The 22,399-nt window shown below is 45.1% G+C and overlaps 1 protein-coding gene across 1 annotated transcript in view; it reads right to left on the bottom strand.

The window, feature by feature from the left end:
- Positions 1-21,075, bottom strand: part of NOS2 (nitric oxide synthase 2) — a 45,484-nt gene extending 24,409 nt beyond the window's left edge. Inside the window, exons 1-10 of the mRNA XM_036768151.1 lie at positions 20,966-21,075; positions 18,244-18,510; positions 12,649-12,730; positions 11,817-11,939; positions 10,126-10,274; positions 6,245-6,407; positions 5,315-5,406; positions 2,658-2,799; positions 2,366-2,505; positions 378-552 (exon numbers count right to left, since the gene is read on the bottom strand). Of these exons, the coding sequence (XP_036624046.1) occupies positions 378-552; positions 2,366-2,505; positions 2,658-2,799; positions 5,315-5,406; positions 6,245-6,407; positions 10,126-10,274; positions 11,817-11,939; positions 12,649-12,730; positions 18,244-18,510; positions 20,966-21,075 (1,443 nt within the window). The remainder of the gene's footprint in view (positions 1-377; positions 553-2,365; positions 2,506-2,657; positions 2,800-5,314; positions 5,407-6,244; positions 6,408-10,125; positions 10,275-11,816; positions 11,940-12,648; positions 12,731-18,243; positions 18,511-20,965) is intronic.
- Positions 21,076-22,399: the final 1,324 nt, after the last annotated feature.

The following is a 22,399-nucleotide window of genomic DNA, read 5'->3' as shown; positions in this document are numbered from 1 at the left end:
GTTCCATAAGAAATGTTAAAAGGGACAGATTCAGAGAAACCTGGGAAGATTGGCATGAGCTGAGGCAAAGTGAAGTGAGCAGACCCCAGAGTACAACTTAGACAATAACAATGTTATAAAAATGAACAGTCCTGGAAGACTTAAGAACTCTGCAACACAATAATCAACCATGATTCCAAAGGACCAATGATGAAGAACACTGTCCATCTCTAGACAGGGAAAAGAGAGATTCGTCATGCAGAATGAGATATGTATTTTTGGTCATGGCCAATGTTGGGATTTGTTTGGTTGGCTGTGCATGTTTGTTGTAAGGGTTTTGTTTTTTATTTTGCTCTTCCCTTTTCTTTCTATCAGGTGTATAGTTGTCTTTCTCTTACCTCTAGGATATTGTACCTCTGGACGTCACAGAAATCTCGGACACCAATCTCAGTCCCCATGTACCAGCCATTGAATGGGCACCCAGTGAACTCTAGGCCACCTACTTCCAGGAGCATGTTGGCCACAGCAGGCAGAGCATACCACTTCAGATCCAGCTCCCTGAACCACTCATACCTGTTGAGGAATGAAGTGATGACCTGGCTTCAAACACTGCTTATTCTCAGTGCAGACCCAGGTAAATTGCTTCTTTCTCCCTCCTCTGGGCCTCAAAGTCTTCATCGGTAAAATAAGGAGGTGGGACTAGAGGATCTGGGGAGGCAATGTGGAGTAGTGGGAAGAGTCTTGGTTTGGGATCCTGAGTTCAAATTTCAGCACTGCCATGTGTTTCTTACATGAGCAAAACATTTAACCTTTCCATGCCTCAGTTTCCTCATCTGTAAAATGAGGGGATTTGATCTATGATCTCTAAGTTTCCTATGATCTTATATCATTCCTCTTTGGTCAAAGATCCTTTCAAAAGGACACCACCAATCAAACTCTCTCTCTGCCTTGGGACCAGAGGAGAGAGATGCTGTGGTGGCCAGAGCTCTGGACCAGTGGTCAGGAAGACGTAAATTGGAATCCTGCTCTCCGACATCCTCTTAAGAGTGTGAGCAGGGATCATTTGTGTCTTTCTTTCTACCCTAGTGTTTAGTACAGTGGCTGGCACAAAACAAGTGCTTAATAAATGCTAGGTGATCTGACTATTACTTAGTTCTGTGACTTTAAGCAAGTACCCGAGCCTCAACTTCCTCATCTATAAAATGGGGGCAAAAATACTAGAAACAGACAATACAGAATAAGGGAAGAGCACAGGGTACAATGTTATTTCATTATAAAGCTTTTTTTTTCCAAAGGGAGGTGGGAAGTGGAAAGAAGATAGAATAAATGTTTCTTTTATGTGTGTGTGTGTGTGCGCGCGCTCACGCATATCACTACAGTGTTTGGGGTCAGAGGAACTGGATTCAAATCCTGGCTTTCCTGTGTGACTCTGGTAGAGTCACTTAACAACCTCCCTGGGTTTCAGGCTCTTCGTCTGTAACATGAGGGGATTGGACCAGATGTCCTTTGATAACGTTTCCAGCTCTAACTCTTTGATCATATGACCTTTTAACCTCTAAATCTATGATGTTCTCATCATATGCTTTGGAGTACCCACCTCCAGTGGGATGAGATACATAAAACCCTTGGTCAGTCTTAAAGCACTATCTAAATGTTGGCTGTTACTAAGATCTGGCCAGGAGATTTTAGCTTCCTGAGGGGAGCTGAGATCACTTCTCTTTCTTTCCTTTTTAAAACCCTTTACTTTCTTTGTATATCCCCTTGGTGCCCAGGATAAGACTGTGCACATGGTCGCTCAAGCAAGGGCATTGATGGGATAATGAATAGGGTTTTAAAAAACTGATCCCTGAGGTTGGATCGTCATGGTGCTGCAAGGGCCAGGGAGGGTAGGCAGTGACTAGGGAGACATGCCCCCCATAATTGGTATCCTGGGGAAAAATCCCAGTCACCCTGACCCTGGTTACAGCTCTAAGAGGACCTGACAAAAAGGTGCAGTCCCCGATTTGGGTTCCTGGAGAGCTAAGTGTGAATGAAAGTGCCTCCAAGGGATGCTTGGAGAGGGGATCCAGGAGGGGGTAGCAGGTGGAGCAATAGAAGCCTCTCTCTAGTCTTTCTCATCTTCCACTCCTCCCTCATACATCAACACTCTCTCATATGTCTTCACTCCAAGATGAAAGCACATAGTTGCTAGAGAAGGTAACTGAGATGTGGCAGGCTATTAAAGGAATTCCCTCCTGGCTTTAATTGGGCATCATTTCAGCTTTAGGTGAAAATCATTGCAAGATGCTTTGGGGGCAGAGACTCAAAGCATTATAAAAGTGTGCTGGTGGGGGATGGGGCGTGCAGTTAAGACCAGACTTCCAATCCCTCTGTCCAATCCACTTACTTGGGATGTTCTATAGGCACCTCAAGGATAAGGTCTTTCGGGATGTCAAAGACCTCTGGGTCCTGGCCATTGGCTTGTAACACGAGAGGCAAGATATCAAAGCGGCCATATTTGGGCGCCCATCCCAAGTCTATACACAGCTGGAGAGGGAGAGAACAACATAGTGATTAACACTGGCGGTGTTTGGGCATTGAGACTCCTTTGGGGCCCTCTTGCTACTTGCCCTGGGACCTCCCACCCCTGGCCCCTGTCCATTGGATTTCCCACCTAGAGTTGGAGAGCATGGACACACCTGAGTGAACTCAATGCTGGCAGCATCTCCTACAATGGAGCCATCTGGCATCTGATAGCCAGCATATCGAAGGAGCTGAGCATTCCAGACTCGGAAGTCATGCTTCCCATCACTCCGCTGGGGGAAGACGGTAATAGCTGACCTGCCCAGGAAAAAGAGAGAATGTTTGTTTGGCAAATAATATTGGCCTCCAGTCAGATCTTCTGGAAACTGACATAACTAAGGAGGGTCCAAGAAGATAGACTACTCAAGGGGGTGATGGTTCCTCTTGTCCTTCACAAGGAAAGTTGGACTCAATGACAAGAAAGGAAATGAGTTCTACTTTGGGTTGAGTTTTGGGGAGGATGCAGAAAAAGAGGAAGCAGTAGCAACTTGAGACCCTGGAAACTCAACCTCATGGGCTGCCTTCCTCTGCTTTTGTCCTCTCGTGATGCTTGTCCTACTCTGGTTTTCAAGAGGGATCCTAGATAGATGTGGTGCTGAAGGGGGTGTCAGAGGTCATCCAGTCTTACCAGGAGAGGCCCAGGGAGGCTGTGACATCTACATCACTTAAAACATGCAGTAAGCTTCAGAGGTGGAACCTGAACTGAGATCCTCTCCTTCCTTAGCCAACACTCCTTCCTCCATGTTATTTAATTAATCACTAACCATTTATTAAATAATTGCTATGTGCCAGCCACTGAGCTAGGCTCTGGGCAGATGAAGGCAAAAATGAAATGGTCCCTACCCTTAGGGAGCTTAAATCCTATGAGGAAGACAACATGTACAGACAAAAGTATATGCTGAAAAAAATAGAAAACAGATGCAAGATAGATGAGGGCAGGCAGGCTCTTGCTGTTGGGGAGAGCCACAGAATGAGAAGATTGTATGAGATAACCTCATCTGTTCACAGGGTCACAGATTCAGAGCTGGAAGTGGCCTCAGCACTCATCTAGTTCACTAGTTTCTTTTTACAAGTAAGGGAACTGAGTCTCACATAAATGAATTGACTTGCTATGGTCAGTAACAGAACCAGGATTTGAATCTATGTCTCCTGACTCAAAAGCCTTTGGTTATTCCATTTTATCATGTTGCTTCTGCCTCTGTTTCAGTATGACCTCTGGCTCCTTGGATTTGTGGTGCGAGGAATCAGGGGATGGCATTAACCATTGTCTCCAGGATAGCACAACCATGTCAGTTCTGGATTCATGAAGGGGCAGAATTTCAGCTGGTAACCAACCCTAGGCAAAAAGTGCCCAAAGGTCACTGCATCTGCCTCTCTGCCTTCACCAGCTGCCAAAATGATCATCCTGAAACACAGCTTGGACCAAGTCACCTCCTGCTCCCTAGGTACCAAGGGCTCTCACATCTGGCTTCAACTATGAAATGCTGTTTACTTTTTAAAGCTCTTCAGAGCCTGGCCCCTCTTCCCTTCCCAGTCTGCTTACATTTACTGCCCTGCCCACCCCGCCCCCACACTCTACCATCCAGTGAAACTGGCCTGGCTGTTCCTTAAGATGCTCTTTCTCCAGGCTGTGTTTTCACTGGCTGTTCTCATGTGTTTGGGATTCTCTCCCTCCTGGCTTCTTCAAGTTTAACTAAAATTCCACCCTCTCCACCACCTTTCCTGGTTCCCCTTCATGTTAGTGCCTTCCCTCTGAGAATACCTGGCATCTACCCTGTGCATATGCTACAGGTACTTAGCTGCATGTGAGCGCCCTCCTTAGATTGTCAGCTCCTTGAGGGCAGGGACTGTTTTTATTTTCTTTGTATCCCCAGCACTAAGTGCCTGGTACACAGTAGGTACACAGTACACAGTAGGTGCTTAACAAATGTTTATTGACCAAGAGACAGGACTTCATGCAGGAAGCAATTCACCCTTAGCTTACAAATCCACTTCATAGCCACCTCCAAATGAATACATTGGGGCAGCAAGGCACAATGGATAGAGGAGTAGATTTGGTGTCAGAGAACTCAAGGTCAAATCTTGGCATTGCCATTTAGTGCCTCGGGCCAGTCATGTGACTTTCCTCAGTTTCCTCTTCTGTAAAAAACAAGAGGGTTGGACTAGATAACCTTGACATTTCCTTCCAGCTCTAAATCTATGACAATTCTATGTTTAAGCACCCTCAGAGCCTTCTAATCTAGAAGTTACTAAATAAAAGTCCAAACTATAAGTTTTCTTTTCCTTCCTTCCTTCCTTCATTTTTCTTTCTTTCTTTCCTCTATCCTTTTCCTTCTTTTCTTCCCTCCCTCCCTCCCCTCTCTCTCCTTCCTATCTTCCTTATTTCTTTCTTTCCTTCCCTCCCTCCCTCCCCTTCCTTCCTTCCCTTCTTCATTCCTTTTTCTCTTTCTTCTCTCCTTTTCTTTCTTGCCTTTCCTCCCTCCCTTTCTCCTTCCTTTCTCCTCTTTCTTTCTTTCTTTTTTTCCTTCCTTCCTTCCTTCCTTCCTTCCTTCCTTCCTTCCCTCCCTCAAAGTGACTCCAAGCTAGAGAGAGAGGCAAAGAAAACAGATGATGAAAACAGAGATGGTGAATGCCAGGGCAGGGCTAAGCATCCAACTTGTCAGGCAATCTTATGTTTTTTTCTTTGTAGCTTCATTTCCCAGATAACCCTGGGCTGCATCCCTGGGATGCCTTTCCCATAAAAGTTGGAGGCTACCAGGGGTTTATGCCTCACCTGATGTTTCCATTGTTGGTTGCATAGCGGATATGCTGACAGATGTGCTCAAACATCTCCTTGGCTGTTGTGCAGTTCCGAGCATCAAACACCTACAAGACCCCGCCAAACCCCAAGACCAAGGTCGTCACTGACAGTATAAATTTGGGTCCTCATCCAGTATTGTCAGAATCTAACAAGTCACCCAGGGCAACTTCAACTTCTGTATATTTGTATCAAATCATAGCACCAATAGATCCCAAAGCAGCATTTTAAACATCTGGGAAAATGAAAACCCTGTCCTCCCAGCGCATCCCATCTCATTCCTGCTCATTGTCATTCTTTTCTATAGCTCCTCCTAAATAGAGAAATAGACACTGTGATTTCATTGGTATCCGGAACTTCCAGATGAGGAAACGCTTCCAAATGCAGGTCAGTAGCTTCTCTTAGAGAGTTGCCTGGGACACTGAGGGTTTAAGTGACTTGCCCAGGGTCACACAACCAGTATATGTCAGAGGCAGAATTTAAACTCAGATCTTTATGACTTCCAGACCAACTCTCCACTACGTACTATCGTCTCTCACCTTCTACATAGTGAGCACTTAATGAATGTTTGACTAACAGACAGATGCTGTAGGGATGGTAGTATTAGTATTATATAATATTTTAAATCAATTACAGTATTGATGCATCTACATGAACAAACAGCCAATGACCCACATCCAGCCAGATGTGCTGGATGGCATAAGAAAGCCAGAATGGGCAGATGCTCCTTGGGAGCTGATATTTAAAACTCAGCGTCGGGACTTTTGACCAACAATTTGTGTGGCTCTGCTATAAGCCACCAACCAACTAGTGTGTTCTGGGGGAGCTGTCCCAGGGTAGCTGAGTGCCTCCTTTCCTCTTCCCACTGAGATCACAGCCCTCTCATCTCATTCCCAGGAAGTTCACCTGCAGGTTTGACCACTGGATCCTCCCAATGCACCGAGGGGCATTTCTCCAGGCCTGCTTGGTTGCATAGATGAGCTCATCTTCCGTCAGCTGGTAGGTTCCTGTTGTTTCTATCTCCTTTGTTACTGCTTCCACTCTGGCCAAATGCTGCTCTATTTTTGCCCTACAGAACAGGAAAAGATCAGGAATAGAAACAATAGGAACTGACTTATTCTCCCCCCTGGAGATCTGTGATTTCAACCTTATGGGAGAGGTCCCTGTGTGGAAACTCCCTTCACCAACGCAGGTGTGCAACTTGCCTGTAAGATAGGTCATAGAGTCAACAGGGGCCCTGAGAAATTTAGTGACCAGCCTGTGATCACCAAGGTAGTGGGTGTTAGAAGCAGGATGGTCCCCATGCTCTCAGACTCAAAATCTGTCCACCACACTGTGCTGCCCCTCACTAAGGGAATTACCTTTAATTTCAAACCAATTCAATCCAAAAAATTGGAAACCAAAGTATGATTTCTAGAATTGGAACCCAAATGTAACTTACAGAGAATTAGCTGTCACTGGGCAGCCCTTGCTAGTCAGTCAATAAATATTTATTGTTGTTGTTCAGTCATGTCTGAATCTTCATGACCACATCTGGGGTGTTAGCTAGAATGGTTTGCCGTTTCCTTCTCCAGCTCATTTTACAGATGAGGAAACTGAGGCAAACAAGGTTAAATGACTTGCCCAGGGTTACATAGCTAGTAAATGTTTGAGGCTGGGTTTAAACTCAGGTCTTCCTGACTCTAAACCTAGCACCCTATCCGCTGTGCCACCTAGCTACTCCAAATATTTATTTCGTACCTACTATGTGCCGGGCACTGTGCTAAGCGCTGGGGATGCAAAGAAAGGCAAAAAACATTCCTCACACTTGAGGAGCTCATAGTCTAATGAATCCCATCAGCTCCAAACCTAGCCTATTCACCAGGCAATTTCCATAAAAACCAAAGTCTATTTTTCTTCAACTAGCATACAAAATCGGTGTCTCAGGTGTAGCTTCAGGACGAGTAGGCATTTGTCAGAGCTAGTGGAAAGGGAGGTAAGGGATCAGCTCATCCAAGTCTTCCGTTTAAAGTCTGGGATACTGAGAATCAGAGATGGATAACGGATGGCCCAAGGTCACACAGCTAGGAGGCTGCAGAGCCAACATTTGAACCCAGAGACGCAGATTCCAAATTCAACTTCATTTCCATTCCACCCTAAATTGCTGCTCATTGAAACTTCTCTTTAGAACAGTAGAGAGCAACATCTCCTCCCCACCCCCATTCCTCCCTTTGCCCCCATCACTCAGGATCATAGATATTGAGTTAGAAAGGGCCTCAAGGGCCATCTGGTTCAACCCCATATTTTTATATTTAGGGAAACTGAGGCTCAAGGGAATGAACTGACTTGCCCAAGGTCACATAGGTAGTAAAATATCAGAGTTAGAATTTGAACTCCGGTTCTCTGACTAGACAGTCAGTGCAGATTTCATAGGATTTTGAGCAGAAAGATACCTTAGACATTGAACCCAACTCCCACATTTTACAGATGAAGAAACTGAGGCCCCGGGGAAGGTAAATGGCTTGTCTTTGGTCGCACAGGCAAAAAGGAGCAGAGCCAAGTAACTGAGTTCCTCCGAATCCGAGCCCAGAGCTCTTGGTACTGACCTATACTTCCTCTTCCTCCAAATTCCCAATCCTAGGGACTCGACTTTAAACTGCAAATATGAATCGTAAGCTTCTTGAGATGAGGGGCTGCCTCACCTCTCTGTGCCATCTCTCAACAAGATGCAGGACATTCATCTGCCAATGCCTGTTGCTTGTACAGTGCAGTGGGGAAGGGGCTGGATTTGGAGTCAGAGGGTCTGCCCTGAACTCTGTCCCATACCAGCTCTGTGAGTTTGGGCAAGTTCCCTCCCCCAAACTTGCTCTCAATTTCTTCATCTTAGGGACTGGACCAGCTAATTTCTAAGCTCCTTTTCAGCCCTAAATCTATGGCCAACTGACTCTGAGAAATATCTATTGGTATTGAATCTTGACCTGGAATAACTTGACCCAATAACTTTGAAAGCCAGGTAAAGAAGTTTGGGGTCAGAGGACCTGAGTTCAAATATTGACTTTACCATTTAGTGCTTCTCTGACACTGAGTAAGTCAAATTTCCTGGGTCTCAGTTTCCTCATTTGTAAAATGATAAAGGGTGTGTGTGTGTGTGTGTGTGTGTGTGTGTGTGTGTGTGTGTGTGTGTGTGTGTTGGTGGGGGGGTAGGTCGACTGCATGGTCTTTGAGGTCCCTTCCAGTTCTAGTGCTGTGACCCTAAAAGTCATTTAACTCCTCTGGGGCTCAGTTTCCTCTTTGGTAAAAGAGAGAATTAGATGCACTGGCCTTTGACATCCTTTCCAGCTCTAAAGCTATAGAACTCCCTCCCCGCCCCCCACCTCACTGTCTTCATCTCTAAATGAGAGGGTTGAATTAGATGACCTCCCAGGCCCCTTTTATTGATCAATCTATGATGCCAAGTCTACAGTTTGGACTATGGTGTCCCTTAGTTTCAACATGTGCTTAGAAAACGAATTGTTTCAGTTACTTCCTTGCTTCAGACATTAGTATCATGAAAGAAGGGATTAAGAACTGAAATGCTTCAAAACACACACACACACACACACACACACACACACACACACACACACACTCCATCACAGCCACCTTGAAGTTTCCAGTCCTCACACCAAGACACTTGAAATGGCAACAAGGAAAAGTATTTCAAGAACAAAGTCAGTCTTGATTACGGAGAGGATGGACGAGTCAGAACAAAATGGCCTTTTAGTCAATGAAGACGGTCTTGACAACCTGCCTTTTCCTCGATAAAGAGGAGGCCAGAGACAAAACACTTGAAAATATCCCCAAGGACACAACTGGAACACAGGCTCACAAGAGCATACAACAGGAAATCAACTCCAAAACAGGACTCTTGGAGGACTAATAATATCTCTTCTTGCCTCCCATCCCCCCTTACCCCATACACAAACACCCAGACCCAAGTCAGACCCATTTGATGATGGGAATGATACTGAAGGTTGACTATTAATCACCCAAACCTGGGATAGATGGATGAATGAGTAAAAAATTATTTATTAAACACTTTCTATGCGCCAAACACAAAGCAAAGTTCTGGGAATATCCTCCCCCCTACATCCCCCAGAAAAAGGCAAGATAGTCAATGTTCCCAAGTGACTCACTCTAAAAACAGGATCTAGGCTATAGACCTGGAAGAGAGCTCAGAGCTGAGGCCTATCATCCAGCTCCTTCATTTTAGAGATGAGGAAATGGAGGCCTTTGAGCTGAAAACCTATAGAATATTCCAGAAAATTCTCAGGGAGGTGGGGTGGGACAGTGGAAAGAGCATTGAGCCTTCTGTCTGATTCCAGCTCTGCCCTTTACTTCCTGGGTGACCTTGGGCAACAAATCACTTCATTTGGGCCTCCGTTTCCTCATCTGTCACATAAGGAGAGGGTCAAACTCAATGATTTCTAAGGTTTCTTCCAATTCTAAGTCGGTAATCCCATGACCTTGTAATTCTTCCCTCTAGCAGTCCTAACTTAGCCCAGGTTCATTCACTCTTAGCATTAGATAAGCTTTGTGAGTTTTGAGGAGAAATGCAGTCTTGTCTGGGCTGAGGAGCTCCTTGAGCATCTTCTGTGTTAAGCACATGCTGGGTACTGGATAGTAAATAACCTGGTGAATTATCTCTCCTGTACCCACCCCCACATACTCCCACCCCCACTGAGTGAGAGAGAGAGAGAGAGAGAGAGAGAGAGAGAGAGAGAGGGAAGGAAGCGGGGTGGGGGCACTGGAAAGGGAAATGATCTTACTCTTTGAAGGAGCCGTAATACTGGTTGACGAAGTCAATGGCTTGAGGTAGAAGCTCTTCTGGAGGGATTGGGCTGTCTCTAGTCCCTCTTGTCATACTCTTGGGGGTCATGAGTGACCCCCGGCAAGTCTTGGACTGGCAATCAATAGCCTGAAAAAAGAGGGGACGGAAGATCATGGATGTAGAGCTGGGAGGGACCTTTCTACCCCTCCCATCCAGTATTCCCAGAATTTATAGATGAGGAAAATGAAGTACACAGAAGTGATCCCATAGCTAAGAAGGGTCTGATTGATCAATCAATAAATGTTTATTAAGCACCTACTATATGCCAGAGACACAAAAATCCCGATTCCAGGTCCAGTGCTCTAACCACTATACCTTGAGTTGAGAGGACGTCAGGGAAATGACCCGAAGGTGTCTATGCTCTGCTTGAGTCTGCACCAGGCATCTTCTGGATGCCACCTTTCCCACCATGCACATCTCCCTGCTTATTCACTCCACTTTGCCTGTACCAGACTCTCTGCTCCTTCCCCTTCATATCCAGGTTTTCTCCTTTGTTGCCTCCAGGGACACCTCTCCACCCACCTAGGTCAACAGCCTCCTGCCCACCTTGCGAATATCCTCCCTCCTCCATTACAGGCTGTCCCCAACTGGTCCTAACAACAACCGTAACCGTAGATAGCATTTCTACAGCATTTGAAGGTTTGCAATGCACTTTACAAATATTATCTCATTTTAATCTTCCCAACAATCCTGGGAGGGAGGCACTATTATTGTCCTCATTTTAAAGAGGAGGAAACTGAGGCAGACTGTGGTTAAGTGACTTGTTTATAGTCTCACACAGCTAGGAAATGTCTTAGGCTGGATTTGAACTCAGGTCCAGAACTCTACCCACTGCAGCCTAGCTACTATAACTAAAAGGACTCAAGGTACCGTCACCTCTATCCACTCTGGGCCCTTGAGATGCACCATGATAGGGTAGAAAGGGTGCTGGTTTTGGAGCCAGAGAACCCAGGTTCAAATCCCAGCTCTTCCACTTGCTACCTGTGTGACCTTGGGCAAATCATTTAACTTATCTGAGCCTCGGTTTCCTCATTTGTAAAATAAGGGGGTTGTACTAGGGGATCTCTGAAATTCCCTTGGGTTTTAGGGCTCAGATCCTTGTATGGTCACCCAGTCTGTCCTCCTGTACCTCCCCAGGCTCAGAGGAGACATGAACCCACTCCTTGTTTAGTGACTACAATGAACCACTTTCTCATTTTCAAATAATCATGTTGAAGCCTCCACAATCTCCTTCTTGCTCACCAGCATGTTTGTATATGTGGGATCCAGAGGACCCCAAAGAGTAGTTTAAAGTAAACCTCAACAGGAGTGAAAATATACTGGGAAGAAAAAAATATTTGAATACAATTCAACAACCTGGAGACTATGTCAAGTTCTGGATCGTTCATCCTCCTTCAGTACGGTTCCTTAAGGTATGCTAATTAACATTGGTTTCATCCTCTAACTGGTTATGGGGTGTACTTCTCCACTGATATTCTGGTTGTTTGCAACAGGTTAAATGGCATGAAGCATAGGCTCCCAAAGGTCAGGGACCATATCTGTTTTTCTGCCTTTGGGGGATAGCAAGCACTGGGTAGGGGATCCTCCTCGAGTCCTTTTTGAGAAGAATGGTTTGGACTATGCACTCACCGATTTGGCTTTGTGGTGCAGAGTGTCTTGAAATGTCATTCCATTGCCCCAGTTTTTAATCCTCACATGTCTTGGACAGCCTGATATCGCATGGGTCCCCTTGACTTGGGGCTCAGGAAACTTCTAGATAGGAGGAAACAAGGTAACAGGTCAGTCAGGGTTTGCCAGGTGTATTCTCTCTAATGATAAGGTCCAAGTCTCCCATACTTGTGGGATCAGTTGACACCTAATATGAGGCTTTGAACACAGAAGACGGTCAATGATTATTAATCAAGCTAATGAACGAATTTCAAGAAACTCCTCTCCCTTACTGATAGGTCTTGATAGGAATAGGAGTAAAGGAAGCACATAGAGTGCAGTCAAGTTTCATGTGTCATCTTCTCTTCCCTTGAAACGTTAGACCACCCGTACTAAGCCCCAATTAAGAGCTCCAGGTCCTTGGGACCCAGAGTGGCCATATCAAATGCTTCTTCATTAGATGATCTGTAGTAGCAGAGATTAAAGAGATTAACCTAACAGTCAATGTGGCTTAGCACTGAAACTGCAGTTGAGGAAGACACTCTAAGATCCTTCCCTGGAGTCCTTAAAGGACTGTTTCCCTATACCCTACACCACGTTTTGGGAGTGTCAAGATCAAACGCACTTAGGGGGATGTTTTTACCAAAAGAGATGGACGTGGATGGCTACCATCAAATGCGGAGATGTTCTGTCTAGCATCCCAAAGGGCTTGTTATTATGGCCCATGAGTCCCTACAGGAAAGGATCAGGTGTGGGCGGTTGATCTATACCCTGGACCAGCAATGGGTTAAGGGTTGTGATCCCTTCCACTGACCTTCGCCTCCACCACGGGTGGTTGTTGCTGCTCATTCCAGGGTTTGCTCAGGCAAACCTTAACATCATCCTCCGTCAGTGGACTGTGAAAGCAATGATAGTAAATAATGGTGATGACTACAACAACAACAATTATGATAACAATAATCATTGGAGCTGGCATTTACATGGTGCTTCACAGTTTACAAAGTATCATCACAACCTGCTAAGAGCAAGAATTAGCACCATCACTTTACCAATGAGGAAAGTGAAATTTAGTGAGATGGTGACTCGAACAATGTCACCACCAGGACACTGAACAATCCAGGCAGCCAGATGGCACAGTGGCCAAAGTGTTGGAGACAGGAAAACTTGAGTTCAAATCCTGCCTCAGTCACTTACTAGCTGTGTGACTTTGATCAAGTCACTTAACCTCTGTCTGCCTTTACTTCCTCAGCTGTAAAATGCCTGTTTTCTCATCTGTAAAATGAATGGGTTGAACTGGCAGGTCTCCTTCATCGCTAAATAGAATCCAGCTCTCTCACATTCTGGGTCCAGCATTTCCTACTGTAACAGGCAGGATAATCTAAGAATCCCAGTCTGTCAGAACTGGAAAGGAATTTGGAGGTCATTGAGTCCAATCTCTTATCTCACAAGGGAGGAGACAGATCCAGAGAGGAAAAGTGACTTACATGCCCTAGTAGCTTAGATGGAGAGCTAGTCAGGATCTTTGAGGGGCTGGTGTAGATGACTGTGGAGGTCCCTTCCCTTCTAAGTCTGTGATCCTGAGGTCTGGTCTAACCCTTTCACGTTACAGACAGGGAAACTGAGCCCCAGAGAGATTAGGCAATTTGCCCAGCTGCTAGCTTGTGGTAGAGGAGAGACTAAGGACTCAGTCAGTAGTAAATAAATATTTATTAAATTTCTACTATGTGCCCAGCACTGTGCTAAGTACTGGGGGTACAAATACTAAAAAAAGATAGTCCCTGCCCTCGAGAAGCTTACACTCTAATGTGATTTCATTCTCCTCTGCTACAAAACTCCAGCTATACATCGATATATAAAAGGGGCAAAGGAGAAAAAGGAGGAGAGAACCAAATCCAGTGGACAAAAGTGGTAACCACAGAGTGCCAAGTGGTACAGTAGGAAAAAAAATATGCAACACCAACTCTAAAGTGGAACACCATGGTTCAGATTCTACCTCTGATTCTCACTTCACAGGTGACCTTAAGTGAGTCCCTTCATTTCCCCTGGGTCTCAGTTTCCTCATCTGTAAAATGGGTGGATTGACATAGATGGTCTCTGGAGCCTTTTCCAGACCTTAAAGTCTATAATCCTATGAGGTCTAGACTTTTGGAATAGTCCATTCTCCATTATTGTAGTTAGTTAAGAGCTGCCTCTATTTGCCCAATTGGTTGTGGAAGAGAATTCTGGATTTGTCTGTTCAGTTGACTATTTGATGAGACTCACCTTAAAAATTTCAAAATCTCAAGCTCCAACCAAGAGTTGAGTTTGACAAGGGATGGCACACGTAAGAACACATTTCTTATTAATTAAAATGACAACAGTAGTGATAACACTCCAATGACGTCCTACGATGCCTCATCATGGTATGGAGATGCCCTTGACTTCTCAAAGGCTATAATAGTAATATTGCACACCCATCATCTCACACCTGGGCAATAAAGGGAGGGAGGCAGGTAGGCGGGGAGGTGTGTTTTCTCATCTCTCCTGGGCCCAGCTTGGTCCTCACCATTCTACTGCACTCAGATCCACTTGGGCATTCTTTTTTGTTATGTTGCTGTAATCCTTTATCCCCTGTTCTGGTCTTGCTTCCTTCCCTTCAAATCCCTTCACCTACGCCTGCTCGTGTTCCTCGGGATTCTTCACAGACACTAACCTGTTTTTTCGACAGGATTTTGAGAGGTCCTGAGGCTGGAAATGTTAACACATTTGAATTTTTAAATGGAAGCCTTCCTTTTGAGAAGGGAGAGGAAAGTCAGTGCTATCTGAAATCTTTGTGGATGTGAATAGCTTGGGTTTGGGGTTTCAGGTTAGCTTTCTAAGCAAAAGGAAGCAGCAATGATGTAGGGCAGGGCTGTTCAAACTTAGGCTTTTATTGAAACAATAGACAATATGTTTTGATTTGTCATTTTAGTGAGAGCTCTGTGGTAGCTCAGCTTCATTTACTAAAGCATTTATGTAAATTTCTATGCTTGTAGGCGGGCTGCATAAATCACACACAGGTCGCAGGCCAGGCCGCATTTTGGACAGCCCTGATAGGGAATAAAGAAAACCTGGGTTTAAATCTTGCTTCTGATACTTAGTAGCTGTGAGACTGTGTTTCAGGTAAGTCGAGGCAGTGAATTATACACTTGTTGCAATCAGTGTTAGCAGAGATGAATTCTTGCCACTGGTCGTACCATGGCCAACCCAACAAGAGTCTGGCATACTACTGTAACCTCCTCATAGGTGTTACCATATTACATGTGTGAATATCAAAGACTTAGGTAATAAGCTCCATTGGGCATTTAAAGTCCTTCATGACCTGGCCCCAACCTACCGTTCCAACTTGACACTAAATGACTTTCTTCATGTGCTGTATGGTCCAGCCAAAGTGGCCTAATTCTTGCTGTTCCTCATACAGAGCATTCCATCTCCCATCTCCAGGCTCTGATCAGGGTGTGTCCCATACCTGGAATGCCCTCCTTCCTTACCTCTGCCTCTTAGAATTTCTGGCTTGCTTCATCAGGCTCTCAGTAACGTACAAGAGATCAATTGGGACACAGCCTGGCACAATGAATATCTACTGTCTGAGGACTTGGATTCGAATCCCACCTCAGACATTGACTGCCTGTGTGTCATCCTTCAGTAGGATCCAAGTGTGCTCCCACAGGAGGAAAAGCCAGGACAGGAAAATCCAGCCAAAGATCAGGTAGATGCATTGGGAGATGATTCATCATTGATTAGAGTATTCTTTTCTTTAATAACGACCCATTTCCAAACTGCTTTAGGGTTTGCAAAGTGTCTATCTTATAACAACTCAGAGGTGAGATGGGTACCCCCATTATACGGATGTGGAAAATGAGGCTCAAAGAAATAGATTTGCCCAGTCACACTAGTCTGGGGTAGGATTTGAACCCAGGCCTCTAAGGATAACCCTCTGTTTCTTATACTATGTATCCCAAAGGAGTAGGAGTGGGGGAAGAACATAAATAAAGCTTTTAGGTGGCACAGTACATAGATCACTGGACTTGGAGTCAGGAAGATAAGAATTCGAATCCAACCTCAGATGTTTATTAGCTAGGTGACCCTTCTACCTCAGTTTCCTTATCTGTAAAATGGGGATAATAATATCGCCTACCTCTTAGGGTTGTTGTAAGGGTCATGGAAGGGGAGGATTAACAGGAGGACTGTGAGTCTGGAGTAAGCACTGCTCCCTAAACACAGAAGAAAGAAAGGTACCCATAGAAACCCTCAGGCTATTTTTCATTTCCCTTCTTACTACGATCAGAGGTGGTTGACCCATTCTTGATGGAGGCCTTTGATGAGGTCAGAGTTGGGAGAGCTGGTTCATCAGATGTGAAGAATTCACTTAGACCTTCTCTGCAGCCATTGGGAGCTTTATTGACGCAAAAGCAGCGGACCTGAGATTTAGCAAGGAGCTGAACAAAGGCACGGATGTAGGGAAGGGACCAGACTTACATAGACGAAAAGCTATACAGCCTGTAAGATGATTTTGGGGTTTCTTATGGGGGTCAGAAATTTAGGGATGGGATAAGTCTTACAAGATGATGACACAGGTAGAGGGCAACGAATGACACAAGATAAGGGAGATCAGAATTTTTATGATCCCGGATGGGGGAAGAGAAAGAATTCCATGGCCCAGGGTAACGGTAAGTTAGGTGGCATTTCAAGATAAGGGGAGGAGACTTAGGGGCACCAGGGAGAGAGAAACTCATCCCTTAGGGCACCTTTGTATCAAGAGACTTTAAGGCATCTCCAAGTTGGAGGACAAACCAGGGAAAAGGCAATTTAGTCCTTAGGGCACTGTTTTCATCCACATCACTTTGACTATCTTTTGTTGTTGTTGTTCAGTTGTTTCAGACTCTCCATGACCCCATTTGGGGTTTTCTTGGGGAAGATACTCGAGTGGTTTACTATTTCCTTCTCCAGCTCATTTTGTAGCTGAGGAAACTGAGGCAAACAGGGTTAAGTGACTTGTGCAGGGTCACAACAGCTAGTAAGTGTCTGAGGTCAGATTTGAACTCAGGTCCTCCTGTCTAGGGCTGGTGCTCTATTCACTGTACTACCTACCTAGAAAACTAACTACTGAGAAGTCAACTGTCCATTTTACTCAAGCCTAGGAACCCAATCTGAACCCTAAGAAGCGGAGTCTGCTACCAGCCCAAGTAGTTTCTCTCATCTCTCCAATAATTAATCTTTTTTTTCAGGTTTGCTACTTGAACCCCAGGCTCCCCACCCCTGCTGGACCCTCCAGGAACCCCGGATGAGAAAACTCCCACAACAGCAACAAAAGAGGTAATATTTGTATACAAACCCTAGCTATTAACAATAATCAAATGGGCAGAAGACAACAAAGCATTCAGAGACAGATATAAACAAGGCAATGTTGCTGCTACCTTGGGAAGTGTGACATAGCCTGGGAAAGCGTGCCACATAGAGCACATGTTCTGTCCAGTACTGGGGATGGATTTGCTCAGAGCCATCCATAGACTCCTGACTAGCCCTTTTGTGACTCAGAAACAGCTGGCCTCAGGGATATTGCCTGTGGTCTTGAAAGCAGTAATATGCAGACCAGATCAATGATCTTGACTTTATTAACATCTGGCACCAAGAAGTGCATGAAATGGGCCACAAGCATTAACTACCACCCATCTATAGATGGATATGAAACATTTCCATGGATAAAAAGCACCTAATTTTGCAGTCAACACTCTCCTTTGCTTTGTGGACTGCACCTCACCTAGTTTGCTTTTCACCAAGCTAAAAAAGCTTCAGAATGCTGAAATGACTTCATTTGTGATCAAACTTGTATTCATAACCACACACATGTGTGACGAAGCCCTGTGTGACTACCACAATAGACTTAATCTTGAAAAAAGGAAGCATGTAAACTCTTGGGTTCAAATCCTATTTCAGACACTACCTCTGTGACTCTAGGCAAATCACTCAATCTCTCTGGGCCTCATGTTTTAAGATTCATAAATTTATAGGATTATAAATGAAATAAATTATTTTGCAATAAAGATGTAATTTTTCCTATCTAAGTTGATAGAGTCTAAGTCCAGAACCCTGCCCTAAAGGTAGCCCACACTATTATTATTGGAGTTTCAACCTGATCAATTGATTAAACTGTGTTACTTTGGATAAGTCACTGTCCTTTTTCTGAGCTTCAGCTTTTGTTCCTAAAAGTGGATGGCTTGGGCTGGGTGATCTCTAAGCTTCCTTCCAGCTTTAACAATCTCAGGTCGTTTTCTAGGATACCGATGCCAGCGCATGCCCTCTTCCCTGTCCATTCCAGACCTGAGACTCTGAGCAACCCAGTGGTAGCTGATGGGCTCCCCAGAGACTGACCCCGGAGTCTGGAAAGTACCTGGATCCATTTGGACAGCAACAGCACACAGGATGGCTCCCAAAGATCCTTTTAATCAGCAGGAACATCCTTGGCAGGGCACAGGCAGAACTGACCCCTTCCCTCATGGTCGCCTGTGACTGCAGGAAGCAGGGCTGGAGCAGAGCAGCTAAACTTGGCTTGGGAACACACTGGTTCACTCTCGTTCTGGGGAGCCCCTCCTTTTCTCTGGTTTTATATCCCTCCCTGTAGGCCCCCTCCTCTTTCCTGGGGGAGCGAGGGGCGTGGCTGGAGGAGGAGTGGACAGAGACCGAGGGACTGCCTGATTTAACTCGACATTACCCTGGAGGGAGGAGAATGAAGCTGTGTGGGGCTGACATTTGCACCCTCAGCTGCCCTGGAAAATCTCATTAGTGCCAGTGTTCCTTGGCAATCCAAGGAGAAAAGTTTATCTGAGAGGAGGCTAGATTGACCTGGGCAAGGGCCCAGAACTTCTCATTCATTCCCCACTCTGAATAGAATATAGGGGTGGGGTGGGGGGGGATAAGAGATCTAGTGCTGGGAGGGAGGCTGGGGGGTTGGAGATCTAGAGCTGAAAAGGAGGCGGGGAATTCCTGGATCTAGAGCTCAAAAGGAAGCACAGGATCATTGACCTAGAGATGGGAGGAAGACAGGAAGATCAAAGATGCAGAGGCAAGAGGAAGGCAGTGGGATTAGGAATCCAGACTAGGATGAGAGTCAGGAAGATCATGGTTCTAGAACCCAGAGGAAGGCAGAGGGTTATAGATCCAGAGCTTGAGAGGGAGGCAGGGAGATTGTGGTTCTAGAGTTAGGGGGGCCTTATCTTAAAATCAACCTGGTCCAACTCTTCCCCCCTCCCATTTAACAGATGACTAAATCGAGGCCTGGAGATCCTCAGGGACTTGGCCACTGACTTATAGGTAGCAAGGGACAGAGTAAAGATTTGAAACCAGGTCCTCTGACTCCAGAGTCAGAATTTTGCATACACTAGGTGTTTGTTGAAGTTTTAGGAAAGCAAATCTTCCAAAAAGGTTTGCATTAGAAAGGGAAGTGATCTGGGTTATCAATAACAGAATTTTGTTTCAAATCCCACTTCTGCTCTATTTAATCTTGGGCAAGTCACTGACCTCTCTGGCCCATGAAATGTGGGAGCTCAACTCAATCTAACATCTCTTCCAGTCCTCAATCCGTGATCCTGTGACTGTAAGGGTTACCCAGTCAAACCCTCCATTCCCCACTTTACAGATAAGGAAACTGAGGCCCAGAAAAGTTAAGTGACTTCCATAAGCCTAGACTAGAACTCAGGAAGGTCTTCTGACTCCAAATCCATTAGCTTTTCCACCACAGCAAGTTGTCTTTCCCCAACGTGAAACCTTGTAATGCTTCGTTCTCTCTCTTTAGATACAAACTATCCCAGGAAGGAAATCTGGTGTCTGGGAAGGACCACAGACTACCTGAAGTACACTATGGAGAGACCCCTAAGGGTTTAAGCCAAACATGTGATAGTGTAAAGGGCACCAACCTGGGAGTCAGAGGGCTGGGAGTCTGATCTCAGCTTTGCCGTGAACTCACCTTTGGGCATAACTCTCGTTCTCTGTGAGATGAGTGTGTTTGGACTAGCTGATATCCAAGATCTTTTTTTAAAAGCGCCAACGTTCTAGGGTTCTGTTTATTCATGGGCTACTCCAGAGAGGATGGATAAGTTCGGAAACAAACTGCCTTTTCTTAGAGCAGTCACTCAGACTTCCTACTCACAGGGACTCTCCCAGGAGGTGAATGGATAATATTTCCTGTTCACCCTCTACCAGGGGGCCAAAGAGCATCAAAGAGACACTGGAGCCCCTCAAATTTTCTTTCTTCCATCTCCAAAATCTCTCCAGTCAGCTTTGTGGAGGCCACCCTACCCAGCCTTCTGCCTTACTCCCCTTCCATCATTCCACTACACGTAAGGAGACAGCCCTAACCAAGGGAAGGAGTGGGGAAGAGTCAAGAGCATTTGAAGTCAGGAGACTCACTTTGGAAAATGTGACCCTGATGCTGATTGGCCAAGACATTAGACCTTGGGCAAGTCACCTCACTGCTCTGAGCCTCTGTTTTCTCATCTATAAAATGGGCATACCTCACAGAGTTGATGGAAAGAAAGAGCTTTCCGAACCTTCAATCACTGTGCTGATCAATGACCCTGCTTTGTTTAAGCATATTAAGTCAGCTAGGTGGCACAGTGGATAGAGTCCTGGGTCTGGTGTCAGGAAAACCTGAGTTCAAACCCAGGCTCAGACAGTCACTAGCTAGGTGACTCTAAGCAAATCACTTCTGTCTGCCTCAGTTTCCTGAACTGTAAAATGGGGATAATAGCATCTCTACTTCCTGAGGTGGTTGCCTCAAATGAGATCACATTTGTTAAGCATCTGGTCCTTAATAAATACTTGTTTCCTTCCTTCCATCCTTCCATCCTTCCTTCCTAGAAGATAAGTATAAAGTCAGGCAATGGAGGAGGGGATGAACTTGAATACTGTGGAATTTTGGGGAAATATCTTCTTCCCGGAAAGTCCATGATAGGCACTGAGAAGCTGAAGTAGAAATGCCCTTTGGCTGATAGAAGTAGATGTCTAGAGTCCAAGGCAAAGATCAGGGCTGGAGACATAATGCTGAATCATCAGCAAATACGTGACAATTTCAGACTAACCAGGAAACCAGGAAGAAAACAAAGGGCAAATCTTACCTGACAGACTTGATGCTGGCTTTCCCCACGTTGTTATTGATATCTTTGTCCTTCTCCAAGATGTATTGAGCGCTTTTGGCTCGGAACATGAAAGCCCAGGGGCAGGCCATTTTTGAGGCTGGAGCAAAAGCTGACAAGCTGACAAGCTTCTCAAGTCTTCCCCTTGGCTCTCTACGCCCAGGTAGGAGATGGCAAAGCTGAGAACGGGAAAGGAGACTTAAGCACAAGGTGGAGGAAGGGTTCATGGATGGTTCCAATTCTTCCTAGGACTAGGAGGTTAGAGCAAGAAAGGAGAGGAAGAGCTAACATTTGTTTATCATTACTTAGTATTGTAAGGTTTACAATGTGTATTACCTCATTTGATCCTCAAAACAACCTTGTGAGATGGGCCCTATCATCATCCTTGTTGCACAAACTTTGGCTGAGACACACCAAGTGACTAGCCCAGAGTCACACAGCTAGGCAGAATTTGAATTCAGGTCTTCCTGTCTCCATGCCCAACACCCTATCCATTGAAGTCCCTTGCTGCCTAGAAACGCCCTTAGAAGGAATTCAGGCAAACTCTTTATTTTATAGATGAGGAAATTGAGGTCCAGGGTGGGAAAGTAATTTACTCAGGGTCACAAAGGCAGTAAGTGACAGAGTCAGGGTTCAAATCCAGATCCTCTGGCTCTAACTCTGGCAATGCTTTGATAATACCACTGTTTGTAAAATATGACCCCCTCCTCCCAAACGCCTAAGGAAGTCGTATTGTGACTAAGAAAAATTTTTTTTTCTTAAGCTTTTGTCAAATAGTCACTTAAGAACATCCAAAACAAATGACTGTCCGGAATCTTCTTGAAGATCTCCTCTGAGGGTAAACTCACTACCAACTGAGGTATTTTATTTCTCTTTTGGTTAACTCTAATGGTTAGAGAGTCTTGAGGTGAAGGCAGATGACCTGGGCTTGAATTCCAGCTCTGGTCCTTCCTCTCTGTCTGATCTTGGGCAAATCTCTTGACCTCAGTTTCCCCATCTGAACAATCATAGTGTTGTGTTCAATGGCCTCTAAGGTCCCTTCCAGCTCTGGGTCTGTAACCCTAAAGTAGTAGTCCCCTGTTTTCAGCTACCTCTTATCAATACCACAATGATCCATTAGGCTTGTTAGCTAACATCAGTTTTGATCTTCCTTCCTTTCAGGAATTTTCATCTTTCGGTCAACTGGTAATCACTACCTTCTGTTTCCATTTAAATTTATGCAGGCTGGAGGGGAGGAGGAGATCCTTTGGAAGAGCAAGTAGTGAAAAGAGAGCTAGATTTAGACTTGGAAATAAAGGACCCCAGTTCAAATCTCAGCTCTGTTACTTTCTACCAGAGAGACCTTAGGCAAGTTACTAGATCTGTAGAATGAAAAGGTTAGATTGCATTAGATGAACTTAAAGGTCCCTTCCACCT

The sequence above is a fragment of the Trichosurus vulpecula genome, chromosome 7 (genome assembly GCF_011100635.1).
Source record: "Trichosurus vulpecula isolate mTriVul1 chromosome 7, mTriVul1.pri, whole genome shotgun sequence".
Lineage (NCBI taxonomy): Eukaryota > Metazoa > Chordata > Mammalia > Diprotodontia > Phalangeridae > Trichosurus > Trichosurus vulpecula.
This window is presented reverse-complemented; position numbering and strand designations above follow the sequence as displayed.